This window comes from Phacochoerus africanus, chromosome 2, assembly GCF_016906955.1.
Source record: "Phacochoerus africanus isolate WHEZ1 chromosome 2, ROS_Pafr_v1, whole genome shotgun sequence".
In the NCBI taxonomy this organism is placed as follows: domain Eukaryota; kingdom Metazoa; phylum Chordata; class Mammalia; order Artiodactyla; family Suidae; genus Phacochoerus; species Phacochoerus africanus.
Window position 1 is genome coordinate 158,681,960 of NC_062545.1, and position 21,972 is coordinate 158,703,931.

Here is a 21,972-nt window from a genome sequence, read left to right on the forward strand (position 1 = left end):
TCCATTCCCTTACATATTTTTCTCTAGATGATTTGTCAGCATCTGTCACACTGTTTATTCTTCTTTATTTAACCCTGCCACAACGCCTGCTAGGATATCCACTCCACTCTACTCTTGGTGTCTTACTCCATCTTTGGTTTCTGCCGTTATCACTATTCCCTAATTGGTTATGTTCAGAATTTCCACCAAAAGGGTAAGGCTGATAAGATTTGGCATCCAACACTTGTAAACCCTCTTTACAAAGTCTAAGTCAGCCTCAGGATGTTTTCTTCAAGCCACCAAAGTCCTCCTGAGGAGCCGTGAAGAGATGCGTCAATTTCCATCTGTACCACTACATTTTCCATAGAGACCCTTTGCACCACAACTAAGGGTTGTTGCTAGTACCTGACTAATTTGATACTCATAAACTAAAGCTAAGGTGCAATTATCATTTATAGAATCTAACTCAACATTCTACAAAAAATCTGGTTGCCATGAAACAGTGCAGTGTTTGTGCCAATCTCCTACATCATACATGCACATTCAATGAATTGAAAATTCTGTTTCCAGAAAGGATGCTGTATTACCTACAAAGTGAGCTTTTCTGAAATTTCAGCTATTATTACTGTTCTTACTTTGTCATTATCTCACTGCTAATTTATTTTCATCATTACCAATTTACTCTTCCTCTGGTTTATTTATTTGGGGGGGAGTGTTAGTTACCTAATAATTAGATGTTAAATTGTTCATGCGTTGTGGTCCAAAATATGACTCATGCATACTGCCTTTGCTAAAGTAGATACAGCTGATCTTTGTTATTCCTAAATTATATATTCATAAATTTGCCCACTTGTTAACATTTATTTGTTTGCAGTCATTTACAGATATGCACAGAGAAGCAAAAATTTGAGTCTCCTGGTATACTCATTCTTAACTGATGTTAAACACTCTGTCTTTCCTGTTTCAGCTCTCATGTTGGAAATAAGTGCCTATTTTGCGGTCTATTAAGTGCCACATTTTTTTTTGTATTTTTGTGTTTTTTATTGGTGTTTTGCTATTTGAGGTGGTCCTCAGGTGTAGTGCTGAAGTGCAGTCTACTGATCCTGGGCACAAGAAGGCTGTGATGTGCCTTAGGGGAAAAAATACATCTGCTAGCTAAGTTCTGTTAGGATATGAGTTACAGTTCTGTTGGCTATGAGTTCAATGTCAATGATCAACCAAATATATATATATATATATACACACACACACACACATATTTGTGTTATATATTATATATGTCACATATGTATTATATATAAAATAAGGTGACTTTCAATAGGAACAAACAGAAAACAAGGTAATGTATTGATCAGTTGATGGAAAAATGTTGTGACCAGAGGCTCACCAGAACCTAACCCCATATTTCACCCAGACACAATGGCTCAGTATTTGCTAATTCAGTGTTCATGGCAACTTTATAGACCATAATTACCATAAACAATGAGAATTAATGGTACATATGTAACTATCCATCCAATGGAAAATTTTTGCTCCATTTTAACACCTTTTTTATCTTTATATTTCATTTCTACCTCCAAACAGAAATCAACCAATACAGTACTTAGAGACCAAGGTTGTTTACCATATTTAATAGAGTACCTCTCCTCTTAAGTGGCGGAGAGATATTAAAATGTGGCAGATGAGTAGCAATAATAAGAGGAAAGAAAGTAAAAGAAATGGCAAAGGTAAAAATGAAAAAAATCTGGGAGTTCTCTTGTGGCACAGTGGATTAAGGATCTGGCATTGTCACTCCAATGGCTTGGGTCGCTGCTGTTGTGCAGGTTTGATCCCTGGCCCTGGAACTTCCACATGATGGACATAGCCAAAAAGGAAAAAGAAAAAGGATTTGAATTGTACATATGCTGCTTTGTGATCCCTTCTTTCTGATAACATCTCCTTTTAAAATGTCTGAAAGGTTGTTTTGTAAACACAAAATTATTGTTTAAGTGTAACAGCTCTAAATTTGTACCAGAAAACCACATTCAAGTATACAAAATGCTTATGGTAAAAGAGTTATTGTATGTACATTTGCATATATTTGCATGAAATTTATACATATGGTCAGATTATATTCATACTATTTTAGAGAAAAATTTAAATGTTGTTAACCTGATTTCTTACTTAAATCAATGTTTCTCTTCTCAATTATTTTTTACCCTCTACTAACTGTGGCTGACATCAAACTTTTATTAATTTATTTTTGCTTTTTAGGGCTGGACCCACAGCATACGGAAGTTCCCAGGCTAGGGTTCGAATTGGAGCTACAGCTGCCAGCCTACTCCCCAGCCATAGCAAAGCAGGATCTGAGCTGTGTCTGCAACCTACACCAAAGCTCACAGCAACACCAGATCCTTAACCCACTGAGTGAGGCCAGGGATCAAACCCTCATCCTCATGGATCCTAGAGGGGTTCGTTAACGGCTAAGCCATGATTGGGGACTCCATCGTTAAACTTAAATACATATGAAATATACAACAAAATGAATGTTTGAACAGGACCAATCTAAACAAAGGGCACTAACCACCACCAGTAAATCTTTCTGAGAATTCCATGTCAACTCTCTGATAAAATGGGAACGGTATAGCCATGCAACAGAATTAAATTCAAGTTAGGCATACATTCCTCTAAAATACTAAAGAGACCATCGGCTCCTCTCATTCTCTCTCCATCCTGGGCAGTTACTTATCTATACTTTATAGCTCCACTGACTTCCAAAAAGTATTGGTGAGAACCATAAGTGACTCAAGTAGAGACTGTAACTAGTACAACTGAATCAGTGTCAAGAGATCTGGGGAGGAAAAATCCTTTTACTGGCTTCTCTGCCAAAAGGCCAAGGCTAGAAGCAAGGCAACTGAGGATGCAAAAATCTAAAGATGAACTCACTCTGTTTCATGCATGTGCTCACCTTGACCTTGGGTTTCCCTGCAAGTGAGAACCTTTCTAAGGGTGAGGTACCTACGGCAGAACATGGAAAGAGGTGTTCATTCCCATTCATGCAAGTTCTGATGGTGGAAAAATATGAAGGATAGTGTGTATCCCTGGGAACAAAAATAAACCAGTCTTCTCTATGCACTTTTTCCTATTTTGGTTTTGTAACTTAGCCCCTCCTGTTCATGTAATTCTGTATGAGTCCAGGGTAATGAGCTTCTGAATCAGCCTGGCATCAGCTCTTGATAAAAATAATGATGACAGACACTCGGGTGTGCTTAGCATTTTGTTCTGGATCAGCATGAAGTAAATACGAAGGAAAAGTCATCGACTCCCTGAAAAATGAAGATTAAAATAGCAGAATGGCTAATGAACCTTCCAATGAGATATGACCAAAGAAGAAACAAATATGAGGGGAGAATTTAGTTTCTCTACACAGACATTGTTACAATAAAATCAACAAAAGGGGCACTTATAATATTCTCATGCACACTTATTTTGTAATATAAGAACATGGTACACTCATGTACCATATTTTTATATTTTTTAAGTTGAATAAGTCATTTTGGTGGCCTGTGGAACAGGATATGAATTCTTACTAGAATTCTCACATCATATAATACAGGGGATAAAGAAGAAAGATTACCCCCAAGGTATGGCATCAATCTACAGTGAAGAGTTTGAAGCCAGAATATGTAGCCTCTCCACTTAACTAGAGACTTCTATTTGAATGGATATATTTGCTCCAAGCTGAAGATTTTTTTCACCTAAAAGCAAGCTCTACTGCAGAGATATTATAATAAAGCCTCCTATGAGCTTCTGGATGGGTTTAGCATTTATTTTATCTAGAAATCTTGAGGCTTTTCACGATCAACTGTACAGAATCTTCCCTCAAACTCATGTGGCTCTCATCTGGATACAGTCAACTGACATGATTACTTTTACATATATGAATAAATACTTAGCTACAGAAGCATTTCTTCAGCTTTATACTATAGAACTGCATTTCAGGAAACCCCTCTTTTTTTTTTTTTTTTTTGTCTTTTCAGGGCTGCACCTGTGGCATATGGAGGTTCCCAGGCTAGAGGTCTAACTGGAGCTGTAGCTGCCAGTCTTCACCAGAGCCACAGCAACATCAGATCCGAGCCACGTCTGCAAACTATACCACAGGTCATGGCAACGCCAGATCCTTAACCTACTGAGAGATGGTAGGAATCGAACCCACAACCTCATGGTTCCTAGTCGGATTCGTTTCTGCTGCGCCATGATGAGAACACCTCGTTGGTGGTGTTTTGTTTTGTTTTCTTTTGTTTTTTTCCCCTAGCCATGCCCATGGCATGTAGATGTTCCCAGGTGAAGGATCAAACCCTTGCCAAGCAGCAACCCAACCACTGCAGTGACAACACTGGATCCTTAATCTTCTGTGTCACAAAGGAACTCCAGGAGGCCCACTTTTTTATCACAAATCCTTTGGATAATTTATTTCAGCATCCTTTTTTTTTTTTTTTTTTTTAAAGGGAAAATAACCTCTGGCCTTCTTTTTCCCTCTGGCTTTAATTATACTGTAGAACACCTGCCTACCTGAACAGACCCCTCTGTAATGACAAATCCTAGAAGACCAGCAATATTTCCCAATAGGTCCTCTCTATGTCCATCTTCTAAAAGTAAGGCTATCAGATTGCAAAATATTTGATTTCTCCTTATTTATCTTTCCAATAACATATACAAAAAAACCCTGAAAACCCTGTTTCTACAAATATTCAGATTACATCAAGATGTTCAATATCCTTTCTTACCTCAAAATGTCAGAATTTCATTACTCTAAAACTGTTTTGCAAACAGTATTAATTTCCAACATGTAGGCTAGAGATGTTTAAATGGTACCATATTTGGAACAAAAATGAATTCATCAAACTCAGTTTCTGAATTCAAAACTTAATGGAGTATAGGATGGGTAAACCTTAGCAAGAAGTTTGAGCCAAATTTCAGAATAAATGAAGTTCTGACCAAAAGCATAATCTTTAAAAAAGGAAAGAAAGAAAATTAACTGAGAGATTAAAAAGCAATCCCATTTATCTAGTTCCATTAAGTACCACTTTTCCTCAGCAGAATTCTAATAGCACCAGAATCTCTTGCCTCCTGGGAAACTCTCAAAGATGTCATTAGCTTTCCAGATTTGGAAAGTATCTGAAAATAAAACAATCCTCTGCGTGCATGTGTGTGTGTGTGTGTGTGTGCACACATGCATGTCCTGCCCTTTCCTCAAATACGTAGTTTGAAATGCTCTATGTAATTTTAAATCTGATTTGATTCTGAATATGTGAAATTGAAAATGGCCGCCAAATCCTGGAAGTGTTTTTATAGTATACACCAAAGTATCATTCATCAGTAATTACCAAAAGAGACTGTCCAAGTATTCATCTATCATTACCAGAAAAGCATTTTAGTGGCTGTAAATTCTGCTCCTGACCTAATATTTTATAACTAGTAACTGCTTTCCCTGTCAAAAATAAATTTTATTTAAAGTTTAGTATTGCATACATTTCAAAGCATTTTAATAGATGTTATCTGTTGGAGCTTCTGACTTGAACTCTGAGTCTTAAGATTTGGCATCACCCCCCTTTTATGATACATGGGTTCACAAGGACAGGAAATTAAGAGGACTTGTCTTTGGTCATGAAGTGTGTCAGTGTGAGGGACCTTGCTTAGCTTTATCCTTGCTTTCTCCTTAGATTATAGGTTTTGAAAGTATGCTTTAAAAAGAAAACACCTGACTCAGACCAACTATATACAGTAGTGATGGAGCTTAGAGTAACAATATGTGTCATTATTAATAACAGCTAACCGGAGTTCCCATCATGGCGCAGCGGTTACCGAACCCGACTAGGAACCATGAAGTTGCAGGTTCGATCCCTGGCCTTGCTCAGTGGGTTAAGAATCCGATGTTGCCCTGAGCTGTGGTGTAGGTTGCAGATGTGGCTCGTAGGCCAGCAGCTACAGCTCCGATTAGACCTTTAGCCTGGGAACCTCCATATGCCGTGGGAGTGGCCCAAGAAATGGCAAAAAAAAAACAAAACAAAACAAAACAAATGTGATGGTGAGATTCACATCCAGATCTCCTTGAGTCTGAATTGAGATCTAACAACTAAATAGGCTCAACTTACTCTCAACGCATTGCCATGAACTACCAATTCATTACCACCTGTATTAGGTAACATATCCAAAGATGATCACATAACATGCAAACCATCACAGAGTTCCCAATTCCCTATTAGAACACAAAACCTTCCTCTCAAGCCCTTGTTTGTGGATCTAATCCTCATTTCCTTTTATCCTTTACATGTTTCTTTTCAGACAACCAACTGAAATCTTCCTATCTCTTTTGCGGAATATTCCAGGAAACTAAAAAAAATAAAAAAGTAAAAAAAATAAAAACCACCAAAAAAACCCTATCCCCTTCCCCTCATCCCTTTTCTCTTTACTGACTTCTTTCTGCTGGGTTTAGGCCAGGGCCACCACAGAAATTCTAGGGATGGTAAAGTCTGTGATCCCAGGACATCAGGGTAGGATAACAATCATTCAAATCCAGGCCTGTTTCCCAGGGCCCAGGTCTTTCCCAGGAACCAGACTGTATCTTTGAAATGGTCTGAGAAATAGCAATAGCTTTAGACACTTCTGGCACTGCCCTGAGCACAGTACTCACTTGGATGCTTCAGAGTTAGTGACAGTGTCCAGGCTCCCCAGCCTGTGTGACCTGTTACCGATGACACAGGCTTTCTCTCAGCCTGGAGATTCATCTATGCCAAAGTATTCAGATTTCTTAAAACTGCCATGAATGTACTCTTGAACTTCTTACTGGAACACTGTTTGATACTCTGGCTAGATAGGCTGTATTTTGCAATGTTTAGAATGACATATGAATAAATAAAGCAACTCTGTTAGAAAACAAACAAAAAATCTAAGAGAAAGTCTACTTTAACTTTTAAAACCAAAGCAGAATGCAGAGAGACCTGAAAGAATTGATAAGAGAAAGCAAATACCAGCAGCTTGTGCAAGAGGTTTTCAGAGTGGACTGAGGAGGAAGAGATCCTAGGATACTCATTTACCGTTTTTTTCCTGAGGAGAACAATATATGAAGATATTGGTTTTGGCTTCCCTGGTTAATACGCAATTTTATTCTAGGTTCTTTTGAGCATATCCACTATTTTATGATCATATATATTTCATTTAAAAGGCTAACTTTTCCCCACATTGTTTTCTTCAAGAAATGATAATAATAATAATGCTTATAACAACAATATTAATAAATAATGCAAACCTATCTTGTGTTAAGGGCAGAATTTATATCACAGGAAATAAAAAAATCTTTATCTCTTTTGGATTGGATTGGTTATAAATTATTAAGGTTTAATCCTGATCATCATAATTTGGGACACTGAGAAACAGCATAGTTAAGTATAAGGATAGTTCAAGAATCATGTCATGCATGAAATACCTGAGTTAAAGAGCTCTTTAATCTCTTCAACCATTCGTTTTAAATGGGGGAAGGGAGTAAAAAGCAGCTGCCCTCAAATATTGTCATAGCTAAATGTAATTTAAGCTCCTAGAAATACAAGTTGTCCTAAAGTGCAATATCTTCTCAAAACACTGTTCACTGCCTGCCCTGATGAGAGGCTGCCTGATCGCTCATCAGGGGGTCCATGCAAGAATTCCTGAATTTGGAAAGAGACTAGAGTAAAGGAGCCTTAAAACTCTAAGTAGAGCTGATATTTTTTTAAAAGAATTAAAATAAGAACATGTCATTTTTCTTTTAGATGAAAATATTTGTATTAATACATTCATAGTAACCACATGTGATTTGAAAAAAATCATTATATAATGTGTACCTCATGACCAAATATTTTATTTTTTTGCTAAATTCTAAAACTGGTCATTCCTTGGAAAAACAAAAAGATCTATTGCATGACTGTTAAGCCTCTAAAGTGGCTTAAACTCCTTCCTTCCTAAAGCTTCCATTTCTCTTACATATTCTTAACTCTGGATGGAAAGGTAACAATAGAGTGGTATGAAAAAGGAGACTTGATCACCATGCCCAGAGTTTACAGAGAAATTAAACTTTAGACTTAAATCAGAAGACATCAATAGTAGAGAGTAGCACTGAAAAGTATAATCTGTATGTATTAATCATTTGAATATTAGTCCCTATGTTTTGATCATAAATCTGTAGTGAAATCTTAATTGGATGTGAAGCAGAATGCACTTCCTCCTCTGACCCTAGACCTGAATCCTCACTCATTTGTATCTATTTTCCATCATCAATTGTACTGTTTGCAACAAATGATCTAATCAATGGAAAAAAAAGTCTTGTTTTAGATCATTACACTCTACAACTGCTCTCCCAAATTCGCCGAAAACAGCTGTTGTGCCAGAGCTAGAAGTCTACTTGCAGGTGTTATAATGATAAACCTTTGTTTTATTTTTTTAAAAAAAGCCTGTCTTTTTAATTTCAATGTCAAGCTTTCTAATACGATCCCATCATTTGACAGGAAATCTTTGCAAAGAGCACTTTTCCAAGGTTGCGTATCTGCTCCACAATTGGAGTTACTTTTGAGACATGGCTCTGTGTTTCTTTATATAGTCCGTGTATGATTTTAGCCTTACAATTAAGCTCTCTCCACGAGCTAGTCATGTGAGTATTTCTCATCTATTTCTTTAGCAATCATCCTTAACTATTGATGGCTTCACTTTTCTTAGATATAATTACATTGGATCCCAAGGACTAGAGCTCACCAGTATCTGCTTCTCCTGAATAAGCAAAATTAGTTAGCTTCCTAAATCCAGCTCTTATGATTCAGTTGAAAAAAAAATTATATAAACTGTGTCAAGGATAGAGTATATGGAATACAGAAATGAGTTTCTCAGATATGCTATGGAAAAGAAAACGCTGACTTTCATTTCTTCATTTCAAAGAACCAAGTACAGAATGTGTAATTTTTTACTCTCCACACATACTCTGTTCCAATGTGGACCCATAAATGACTCACAAATCAGAAAAATCTAATTTAAGCATGGTTTGACTAATTTCACTAGTGATCATCACAAATCTTTCAAACTCACATCTGTTGAGCATTATGTATGTGTTGTCCAAATCTTGATTGTGTGTTTTCAGTTAAATACCTTAAAACATGTCAGCATTTTAACTAAGAAGTCAATATCCTAAGGGAAGCATTCTTATCAGATAATTGTGCACTGTTTACACACAAAACTTGCTGGCATGATGTTAATCACTTTGGTTCTTGTAATTACCATTCCTATAACACAGCCCTATCCTGAGAAGTTATTCTTCTGCTTTTATCCTCCAGAAGACAAGGATTCTAGCCTAACAAGAAATGCAGACTACCTCCCCAGACTGTTTTGGTGTTTCCCCCGCATCTTTGGGGCACTCTATTATTTGTTTCTGTGGTGACAGGAAAGGAAATAATCTTCAGGCTTTTGGGGTCTGTGAAGACCTAAGGCTGTTTGAGGCCAAAATGAGTATTTTCCTGACCATTTCCTTTTCTCCAACTGTGACACAGTGGAATGTGTTCAGACCTTTTCTTATAGTGAAATGTTAAATGAGGTACAAAAGGCAAACTAAGCTGACTTTGGAGCCTATCTTCCTCCATCTTTCCACACTAGCTCACTAGAATACTATACAGAGGTGTAGGAATACTAGCTACAGAGCCTTCCTTAGCTCACCTTTTTTTCTTTTTGGCCATGCTTGCAGCAAGTGGAAGTTCCTGGGACAGGGCTCGAACCCTCACCAAAGCAGTGACAATGCCAGATCCTTAACCCACTGAACTTTCAGGGAATTCCTATTCATCTTTTTATAACTCCTTCTGGGATGGGCTAATGGTCTTTCTACTTCTTTGAAGATGTAACTTTATCAGTTAAAACTCCCTGATATAATATTTCATATACCACGAACAAGAAATTTTTTAAAATGAGACTTTTAAAAATTATATAAAATCCCTAAATATTTTCTTTCCAAACTCAACAATTTTTTTCACACTCTATTCTGAAAATTTCTGTTCTAGGGTTCGCTTCTAATATTTCTGTGTCCTGGACAAATATAATTTTAATCTCTCCGTTATAATACCCTATTATTCTAACTATATTCAGTTTCAATATTTACTAAATTTTAGGAAGTAGTACGTAATAATTTTGAGAGCCCTTTAATTTATTCTCTTGAATACATGCCATTTTTAAAGGCAAAGTTTTCAAAAACATATATTAAAGGGGTTTGATAACAATACAACTAAATCCAATGTGTTAAAGAAAAAATATTTCCATAGATGTAAAATATCTTCTTAACATTTTTCCAGAAAGTTACTTTCTAGAATTGATAGAAGCATCCAGATTTGCTTTCTAATTCTTCTAAATTATTTGTCTAGTGATTGTGCCCTCAGTCTACTTACCGTTCTTCTAAATGTATCTAATACCTCATCTCCAATATAAAAACACCTCCTTTCTGGAGTTCCTATTGTGGCTCAGCAGAAACGAACCCAAGTAGTATCCATGAGGATGCAAGTTCAATCCCCAGCTCACTCAGTGGTCAGGATCCAGCTTTGAATTGAGCTGTAGTGTAGGTCACAGGCACGGCTCAGATCCCACATTGCTGTGGCTGTGGTACAGGCTGGCAGCTGTAGCTCCAATTTGATCCCTGGCCTGGGAACTGAGAACTTCCATATGCCACGGGCACAGCCTAAAAAGCAAAACAAAACAAAACAAAACAAAAAAACAAACAAACAAAAACAAAAAACCAAAAAAACACCTTTCTAACTCACAAGACTTCTAAAGACTTAATCAGTATGGCCTATGAAATAAACATGTTATAGGCTCTAAAAAGAATCATTAGGAGAAATTCTCATTAGCACATCTTTTCAAACATCAGTACTATTCATTGTTTAGACTTCAACTCTCTTATGAATATATTAAAATGTAAGATATTAGATTGCATTCTCTTGAGCTACTTTTACCTTAGCCAACTGGATCTACTGTTTTCCAAAGAAATGTTTTATTTATAATCATGAGGGTTAAATATTTGTGCCACATTTTACAGTATAAAACAGTGCTTTATATTTTGTAAGCAGTGAGGGAGAAAGCTCTTATTTAGGTATAGCTCAGAGAACATCTTGGAATCCTGAGATATAGAGAATATCCTTACATGGTTTAGAAGAAAAAACAAAACCAATCTCCCTGAGACATCCTAAATTGGTGTGCTTTTGAGAAACAAGATCAATTACTACATAAATGCATGAATATTACCTGACAGCATTTTGGATTTAAATTTCATCCATATTTCAGACAAACCCACAACCTCATCCTAAAAATGGACAATGGACCTTAATGAATCATTCAATACATATCCCTCAAACCAGCAGCAATATTTATTCCAATCTACGACATTTGCTTAGACAATTTTATGCCTCCTCCAGGATTTCAAAACTTTTTTTTTTTGTCTTTTTGTCTTTTTGCCATTTCTTGGGCCGCTCCCGAAGCATATGGAGGTTCCCAGGCTAGGGGTCGAGTCGGAGCTGTAGCCACCGGCCTATGCCAGAGCCATAGCAACTAGGGATCTGAGCTGTGTCTGCAACCTCCACCACAGCTCACGGCAACGCCAGATCCTCAACCCACTGAGCAAGGGCAGGGATCGAACCCTCAACCTCATGGTTCCTAGTCGGGTTCGTTAACCACTGAGCCACGACGGGAACTCCTCGGATGTTTTTTCAGTGGAGGAACGTGGTGGACACCACCTTGACAAAGTGATCAAAGTCAACAGGAGGATGAATAAGTCTTAGCAACATCCTGTGGCCTCTGACAAGTTGCAGTGAGAAGGGCACACCATCACTTCTGTGGAATTCCTGCCACAATTACATCACCTGACATGTCTCCCCTAGGAAGAAACATGAAACTAAACTAGACTGTAAGAGACTCTACCAAATTAGTAGGCAGGAACATTCATGGAAGACTGAAGAAACAAGACAAATACAAGATACGCCACTGGACTGGCTTCTACTAGAAAAGCCACTTTAATTGTAACAACCAGAAAATTCTGTTGATAAGTCAAGAGTATTATATTACTGTTAATTTCCTAATTTAAATAATACGTATAGTTACATAAGACTCTGGCATTCAAGCTGGGTTCTAGAATGATACTGGGCAGCCTATTTGCAAGTCTGAGACTATTTCAAAACAGTTTTAAAATTGTACCTATTTCTATTTTACAGATGAGCAGAGTTGTAATTTATTATGTTTTACAGCATTGCTCAAAATCATGAGAAACTTACCAGTATAACCCAGGGTCTGCTTACTGATCTTTCCACTATATAAAGCTTAACGCTTCCCTCAATACAGTTTTTGGAGATTGAATAAAAGGATCATGAAATCACAGAGGTTTTCCAGGTATCCTCATGTAAGCACTTGTTCACGGATCCATGAATTAGTGCCTCTGGTTTACCCACCTCCACAGCTGTAGATCACCTGTAGAATTTACTGCTTTCTATGCCATCTGGTTACCTGCTTGGCTATGAATGTTATAAAAAAGGGTTGTTTTCTTTTTTTAACTCTTACCTAACACAGTACCTAACATAGAGTAGGTATGATGTAAGTTCTTGAAGAAGAAGGAAGAGGGAAGAAAGAAGGAAGAGGAAGAAAGAAAACCCTCAACAAGCTGAACAGTATGAATAGAGAATTGGGGGGAATATAATGTTCAGCATATTTATAAAACTACCATATCTCTCCGGGGATCATAATCACTATGACAGGTAATCAATATAAATCAGACAAAATGACTAGGATGAAATGTTGCCCACTCCAGTGCTCATCTACATATGCTTCAACCAGCGCAGGCTCAGTGACTGTCCTCCTACTTATCTAATTCTGTCATTTATCTTGGTCAGTTACAGAGACTGCCGCAGATTCTGTGACTCTGTATCAATGAGCACGGCATACAGAGCTGCTCAAACAATTATAGTCCACTTATTACAGAAAGGCCCAATATCATCCTTTTACTTTCTATCTTGTCTATGCACTTAAAAACTCAGCATAAATACAATGTAAACACAACTGGCGCAGACTAAATTTTTTTAAATTTGCTTCTTGCATCACCAAATGGATAACAAGTGTATACAAAGGCAAACACACATTAAAGAGGACAGCATTTTTAAATGATTTTGATCAACTCAGACAAACAATCAGAAAATTCAGAGTCAACTAGGCTATTCAGTTTGACCAAAATTAGGTTTATAACTCTAAGTCTCTATCCTCCAACTTTCATCTGTGTGGTCTCACCTATAAGGTCTTTGGTAGTTAATTACAACCTTCCTTTCTAACCTAAAATAACTTTGAAGAGAAAACAAGCATTATTAAGCCGAATTAATGGGTAGGCGTCTGCATTTCAGTGACAAAATCTGATATATTTAATTTTCATTATGGCTTTAAGAGAACAAAGACTTCGGATTGTTGATTTTATGTGGAGGAAATGCATTTACTACTTTATACCAGAGTCTTATAAGAGCTAAAAATAGCTGCCAAAAATATATCTGAAAGTCTTATTTACATCCCACAGAGCTTATCCATATCCAAATTCCTTTTGAAGCCACCAGGAGTTCCACATTTCTATCAGCAAAGTAACAAGAAGATTAAAAACAGGGGTCTTCACAATTCACTCTGGTTATAAAGATGTTAGGAAAAGGGGTTTCCTATGCTTCCATAGGAAAAACAAACCATTTGCTTTCTTGTAAAACTTGAGCCAAACTCACGTAATCAACATATTTAGAGAGCAGTTTTGTTGGGGTTTTTTTCCCCTTCAAAGTCTATAAAATGTAGGCATTCCTGTCATGGCTCAGTGGTTAACGAATCCAACTAGGAACCATGAAGTTGCGGGTTCGGTCCCTGGCCTTGCTCAGTGGGTTAAGGATCCTGCATTGCTGTGAGCTGTGGTGGAGGCTGCAGACACAGCTCGGATTCCAAGTTGCTGTGGCTCTGGCGAAGGCCAGTGGCTACAGCTCCAATTCAATCCCTAGCCTGGGAACCTCCATATGCTGTGAGAGTGGCCCTAGAAAAGGCAAAAAGACAAAGAAAAAAAAAGAAAGAAAATCTATAAAATGTAAATGTTACCATGATATAGATGTTCTTCCCTAAGTACTTAACGGTTGGGATTATTTTTGTGTATATATATCCAGTGGAAATTTGCCCCATTAAGGAATCTAATTTGTAACTCAATTTTCTAATAGAACCAATTTTCAGGATGAAAATGTCCTCCCTGGAACACAGAACAGAGTTTTAGTGATCAGGAGACAGAGAATCTCTTGGTGAGGAATATGGCTGAGGAGTAATTAAATGCATGTGAAATGCTCACCAACACTTCCAAGCCAGCTGAAATTGAGAGCAGAGTGAATCCCACACTGCATTTCTATATATTTGATTCCAACTAGGGTAGTAGGCATGAATTCTCCCTGAATAAGGAAGGAAAAAGGAGAGTAGCAGAAAAGGCTAGAGTGATGTTCACCGTTAGAGAAGCAGGCTGTAGAAGAGGCACGGAACACACATTTCAGCAGAAGTGATGGCCTAGAGCACAGCTAACGGCTGGCAGCCCATTACGGTGAGTGGAGATGAAAAACACTTAATACCTGGAATACAAGCTGGATGGTTTCGTGGACATTTTTTTTTTTTCTTTTTTGTCAGATGGTTAGGGGATGTTAAGTGGGAAATGTCAAGGTAAGGAAAAGACTGGACTAGAGAAATATAACATGATGCAATGAGATAGCCGGAAAATGTGACTTCCTATGTGTTTCAAACAGCCAGGTCAGGGTGATACAAAGTCACAGGGAGAAAAGGGGCTCTCCACTTCCTTCTCCCTGTAAGAGGACAAGAAAACAGGCATAACAATAACTACTATATATGAAATAGACACCCAGCAAGGAGCTACTCTACAGCACAGGGAACTATACTCAATATTTGATAATAACCTATAAGGGAAAAGAATCTGAAAAAGTATATACACACATACATACACACACCTAACTGAATCACCGTGATATACGCCTAAAAGTAGCACAACACTATAAATCAACTACACTTTTTTTTTTTTTTTTGGTCCTTAATCTTTTTAGGGCCGCACCCGCAGCATATAGAGGTTCCCAGGCTAGGGGTCGAATTGGAGCTGCAGCTGCCGGCTCATACCACAGCAACACCAGATCCTTAACCCACTGACCAAGGCCAGGGATGGAGCCTGAGTCCTCATGGATACTAGTTGGGTTCATTAACCACTGAGCCATGACAGGCACTCCTAAATCAACTATACTTCAATTAAAAAAAAAAAAAAAGAATGTAAAAAAAAATATCCTAAAGGAAAGGTGCACTCTTATTTCTAGTCTTTAAAACAGAGTGCCAAACAGTATGGTGACTCTAGTTAGTAGTATCATATCGCACATTGCAAAGATGCTAAGAGTTGCAAAGTTGCTGGATCTTAAAAATTCTCATCACAAGAAAAAGAAATCTGTAATAATATATGGCGATAGATGTTAACTAGACTGATTGTGAACATGAATTCTCAATTTATATAAATATCATTTCATTATGTTACCTGAAACTAATAATAACAGATCAATTATACCTCAATTAAAAATGAGCTCTGTCAGAGTAATGACTCAGTAGTTTATCAACTAGAATCACAAGAAAATATGGGATGGTAATGATAAAAGTCAGATTCTAACCCAGTCCAGGGTCTATGCCCTGGGGGCCTCTTGGGGAGGGTTCTAGAAGCCCTCCTGGTTCCTGTCATCAGATTGTTCTCCTTTAGTCTTCAGTTATGATGTTAAACTCAAATTGGCTATAATTTTAAGAAATTGGCTAAAATAATAAGGTCATAAGCCATCTTGTAACCTCACTATCCTCAGTGTTTTAAAGACCAAATTTTACTTAATTGTAGAATAATTTAACTGGTGGTGTTGGGCACTAGCCATTACGGTCTCCAAATTGGAGGGTTAAAAAAATTAGACACAATTTCTCTGACATGTGAAGTCCATGTATTTAAGGATTGAATCATTTACCCACTAGCCATTTTTTTGCCAGAGTCTTATCCTATACAAAGATGTGCTGTATTTCCAAGCACATCCAATATAGACCATTCCTCTAATTAACTGCAATGTTTAAATACTATCCAGTACATAAAATAATATTGCCTCCTTTCATCTGAACGATCACACACATAACAGTGGACAGATAGTACAACAGACTATCCACAACCCAAGTAATTTATAATTTCTGTTGTAGTGAAATAGATATATTTATACTATCTAGATTAATGTATGTTCCAAATAGCTTTTTTCTTTTTTTTAATCTTTCATCTTTTTAGGGCCTCACCTGTGGCATATGGAGGTTCCCAGGCTAGGGGTTGAATCAGAGCTGTAGCTGCTGGCCTACACCACAGCCACAGCAACATAGGATCCGAGCCAAGTCTGCAACCTACACCACAGCTCACAGCAATGCTGGATCTTTAACCCACTGAGTGAGGCCAGGGATTGAACCCATGTCCTCAAGGACCCTAGTCGGGTTCATTAATCGTTGAGCCACGACAGGAACTCCCCAAATACTTTTAACACTTTTTTTTTTCTCAGTTAAAAACTTTGAGTTACAGATATCATTATTCCCATTTTAAAGATGAGGAAGCTACAATTTAGGAATATTAGGCAACTTAACCAAAGTCATACAACTAGTAGGAAGTGGGAAAGTTAGCAATAAAACGGAAATCAATTTGACACACACTGTGTTTATTCATTATGTGATCAAATTAAGCTGTCAAGTTGATCAAGCTCATCATTTAAATTTTCCAAATTACTCAAATAGCTGAATTTTGTCAGGAAGAGTAAGAGTGTAGCCATCTAACCATGTAGGTTAAATATGTGTTTAGATTCCTTCTTTTCTCCCTTTGATTATCTGCCTATCCATCCTTCCACATGTTCACCTAGAATTTTCCGTTCCTTCTGTCCTATAAAAATTTCTAGACATAGATAGCCATTATCCACTTCAAGTATCTATTTACACACCCAAATGATGAAAACTGCACTGAGGTCAAAAATTTTCCTCTAACCCTGCCTAGACAGACCATTAACCAAAAACAACCAATCAATCAAAAAAAAAAAAAAAACCTCATTTTTATCATCTTATGTAAACAATTTAAAGCACTCACATTCCCTGCCATCTTTTCTCAAGTGAATATAAATTGTTCCTTTTAAAGCCTTTCATTTGTCTATCCTCTTTAAATTCTCGCTCCATCTCAAATTGTTTTATTGCCCTTTTTCTGTGTTTTAATCAATTAAGAGTTTTTTTCAAACCTATTTGCATCCTGAACATTTCATTGTGAAAGGCAGTATTGAACTCCAAATATACAGTATTCAGAGATAAGTATAAACTTGTTTCCTTCCACATCAAATGTTCTAAGTGACTGTCTCTGATTAATCGAAAGGGAAGCAAAGATTATGTTACCTAATCAAGGAAACACACAACTTCTTTTAGAAACTTCATTTAAAACATTAATGAGAATATTTTAGTCATCTTTAGAAAACTTTACATTTGTGCAAAAGTGTGATTTCACCTAATAACTACTGATTATGAAGTAGTTGAATATTATAGACTTGTCCACTGGAGAAAGTTTGATAAATTTCTCAAATGCTCATTAAAAATGACTGAAATTTTGAGCTAGACTCTTAATCAGTAACATTGCATAAGGATATTGTTTTCACTTGGTTTATAAGAAAACAAGAGATTTAGTACATGTAAAGTATTAAATGAGGGTGTTCCTGATACAAGTAGGATGGCTATACAAAGAAATGTACATATGCCAAAAAAATACTTGTGCATATCCTTTCTTAGGGCAGAAAAATGCTGTGACAGCCTAAAAAAAATCCTAATCTACATCCCTAGAAACCTTTACTATATTCAAATCCTTTCGTTTACAATATAGTATCAGTCAGTATTTGTACAATAGAGAGGTACTTAATGGAATATAGTGTGTGTGTGTGTATATATATATATATATATATATATATATATATAAAACAAAGATTACCTTGACTTACATAGATGAACAAAAATGGATTTTTCACCCTCACATGAGGTCTATTCAAATGAAACAATGATCCATGGAATAAATAGCAAAGATTCTTCCTCAATCATTCACAGTTGAAAATACACTCAGGGATAAATCCATCAGTTTGCTGTGCTTCACTTTATCCAAACAGATGCATAAAACTGACAAAGAGTAGACTGCAGACCTAGAGATGTCTTGCCAACACACTCTACTTAGAGACCTTCACCAGGGTTCAGCACCAAGGTGAAAAACTGAGGAAATCTTTACAGACAACAAAATAATCAAACCTGCAAAAGCCTAGGAACTGGGAACAGGATACAAGGATGGGAGGGGAAAGGTCATGCTCCCTGGAAAGTGCCCTTCCATTCAAGAGGCACTCAAATGGAAACCCCTGCCCAATATGCAGAAAGAAGCTGTGAAAAGAAATCTCCATTTAGCTACCCCCTGGCCATCAAAGAAATTCACCCCATACCACCCACCATTTGTCTTCTTCTCACTGACTTCTGTTCACATTCATATTTAATCAAAATATAATTTTAAGAAGCAAATTTTTAAAAATCCCATTAAAACACTACCGTTAAGAAAAGTGGGTCTGAACTGCTCATAAGTTAGAGGCAGTAAGCTCATTGACTACACTTTACAGTTTTTAAACTGCAACTATCAGAAAAGGATATATAAGCCCAAAGTCAGCCTAAACATGATTCACGTAGTACCCCCTAGAAAGCAGCTAAAAAACCAGCTGCAAGACCCAAAATTCTTCATTAAGGACCACTCTTGCTCTCCTTTGGAAATAGCAGCTTTACTAACATGCCACAATCACCATAAACTAGGCATCTGAAAGATCCTCGTCTGTTTCTAGGAACAAAAAGCATTACTCCCTAAACTGTGGCCTTGATCTGAGGAGTACCTGGATTATAGTTTTGGTGTAGCTGACAAACAACCAAGAATCTCACCAACTCTTTCATGGGAGTGACAGTTCTGCATTTTCCAATCCCCAAAGCAAAAATAAGCAGCTCTCCATTCAACCACAGACATTCACAATGATCACATGTGACTTTGAAGGCCAAACACCCTACCTTGCCTACATAGAGGGGGTCTGAACCCATGTACTCCTCCAGCACAAAGAACTGATTCCACACCCAGCTGCGCTTGGTCCGGGATCTCCCTGATTGGAAATAGGGCTTTGATCCGGACTTTGAGAGCTCTGCTTGACTCATTCCAGAAAAACACAGGAAGAGAGCCACTAGCTGCAGAAAATGGCAGAACTCCACTTTGCCCAACTTCATCGTTTTTTTTTCTTTCTTTTTCCTGTGTAAGAAGAAAACCTTGACAAGAGAAAAGGCACAGTTCCAGTTGGCTTAGTAGCTCTTGCCTCCGGCAGGGTGTCAGCTGGGAGTCCAGAGATGGTAATTTGTAGAGTGTTCGATTGGGAGAGGTCAAAACTGCCCAATAACCTTCGCCAAAGAATGGTGTAATGGGTACCTATCAAGGACAAAGAAAAGAGCTGGCATCAGAAACCAACGCTCATAACTTTTAACTCAACTTATATTAAGTTAAACGTTTAACTTTTAGCTTACATTTACTAACTTAATATTGATCTTACCGAGATACCATTACTTGTATCACTAAGATATCATAAACTTAGAAAAGTGCAAAAACCGTTGCCATGTTCACAAATGACAGAAATACTACTGATGGAGAATTATCCTGATTCCATAACACAACCTTAAAATTTGTGTCTCTCCTAGGGCATTCTATTTTGAGCATATGGTTTATTTAATACAAATGGAGCAACACATCAGTTAAAAAAATCATTTTAATGCTGGCCATTTTTTCTTTTTCCTTTTATAGTACAGTCAGTTTCATTCGTTGGTATTAGAATATGAAAGCCAAGCAGCTCAAAGCAGGGGTTTAACCAAATGGAAAGGACATATGCTGGCTTAAATCTCTTCTGTGAAACTGTAAAGAGAAATAAAGTATGAGGTGCTTCCAAACCGGTTGATTGACTCTGAGTCACAGAACACCAGCTGTTTTGATGTGTTCTGATTTGATTGTAATCAGCTGAAAAGCTCAGTGGTTTCCAATTTCTACCCTTCAAACTTATTGTCATGTGTGCTGTGTAGCAGGTTAGGTTAAGCTACTGCACGCAGTTATTTGCTCCATGACAAATATTTCTCGAACCTCTGGCAGCATGGCTTGTGCATAGTAGGGGTTTTCTCCACCAATACTGAATTATAATGATTATCAGAGGGGTGAGAAAACTCAACTGTATTTCTGAGCCTGATTCATAGCTCCGCACCCAGGCGGTGTCTTAGCAGCAGCAGAGAGAAACTTGATTCTAATGTTTACTCATTTTAGTGACAGAATTCTGATTATGCAAGAGATATCCAATCAGTTTACAAAACACACTTCCCAACACACCCCAAAACACAGAGGAATGAAATTTATGACAAAGTGCTCACTTAAATCACTATGCTGCACTTTGGTTTATGAATCCATTTGACTATCTACAAATAAATCAACAATAGGATAATTAAGGAGAAGGATTAACATTTGTGTCTTACTTTTGAGAGAGAAGAGAAAAATACAGTTTTAAGAACATGAAGCCACAAGATAGCACCTTACCAAAGCAGAAAATACACTATCTTTTGGCAGCTTTTCCCTCTTTCTACCTGTGTCTCCTGTATCAGCAATGTCTGCTGCTCATTAGATGATTTCTGACAGTCAAATTGCTCTTGGAAAATGCCTTATATAGTCAAAAGGCGAAATGTATTAAATGTTAAAATAGTCCACACAACTGGAAGAAATGGGTTGCATAGCCTTTGAGCTCTAATCAAATGAACATATTCCTATTAAAAAAAAAAACTCCATGAAATTTTAAAATTCCAACAGGCATTCTAGAATAATCCGACATACAGCTAATAGATGTGAGCTGAGAACCCCCAGAAAGAGTAAACTATTATTGGAGCATATTAACTGCAGTCTATGCACTGAACATTTTCTCCCAGAACCCATCTCCCATCTGATGGGCAAAGTGAATTTGTTCATTTAGAAATCACTCTAGAAGGGCAAGTTATTCTATATTTGGAATCCTCAACAAGACACAATTTGGGGTCATCAATTGATATTCCATCGCAGGTCCCTTAGTTAGGCTGAAAGTTCATTAGAAATTGACCTGAGCTAACCCCCCTGAGACATGGGTTACCTCTACTTAAAGGAAGCAAGCAGGACTTAAACTAGGAAGTAGTGTTCTAGAGTAGGGGCTCCATCTACAATGACCAAGAATCACAGCCAGGCAAGAGGGGCAGGTGGTCTTTAGCAGGAAGCACAGGGAGGAGCATGTGGCTCCCTGAGGAGGGGGAGGGATGGGTAAGGTTGTGGTGACTGGACTGACACCAGCAGGTGAAGCCTTCGGCCAAAGAACATTTCCAGTTTTATGGCTCTCCTTCCTCAAGAGAGAAGGAATTTTCTCTCTTGATAACAGTGTTTCAAGGCGAACATGTATCCAATTTCTAAAAAACTAAACAGCAAGTGACCTTTTCAGAATTCTAAGTTTGGGGATTATTATAGTTAAATACTAGTAAAGTCTATGGGCATCTGCCTCAGATAAAGATTCAAATTCTGAGTCTGTCATGTCTTAGCTATGCAATCTTGGACAAGTTGTTTTAATTCCAGAGATGAATCCTCAGGCCTCCCACTTCCAAAATGAAAATGTTACTAATTGCATCTAATTCACAGGACTAAATAAGCAAATCATAAAAAGCTAAGGACAGTGCCTGGCACAACTAAAAGCACCATATAAATATGTATGTATATATTATATATATACATGTACACACAACACACACACATTTGTATGTATTAGTTGTTGGGATTATTATCATCATGAT

The 21,972-nt window shown here is 37.4% G+C and overlaps 1 protein-coding gene across 1 annotated transcript in view; it reads right to left on the reverse strand.

The window, feature by feature from the left end:
* Nucleotides 1-21,972, reverse strand: part of CDH7 (cadherin 7) — a 138,434-nt gene that overhangs the window by 107,623 nt on the left and 8,839 nt on the right. The window contains exon 2 of the mRNA XM_047766989.1: nucleotides 19,159-19,564. Coding sequence (XP_047622945.1) covers nucleotides 19,159-19,368 — 210 coding nt within the window. The 5' untranslated portion in view covers nucleotides 19,369-19,564. The remainder of the gene's footprint in view (nucleotides 1-19,158; nucleotides 19,565-21,972) is intronic.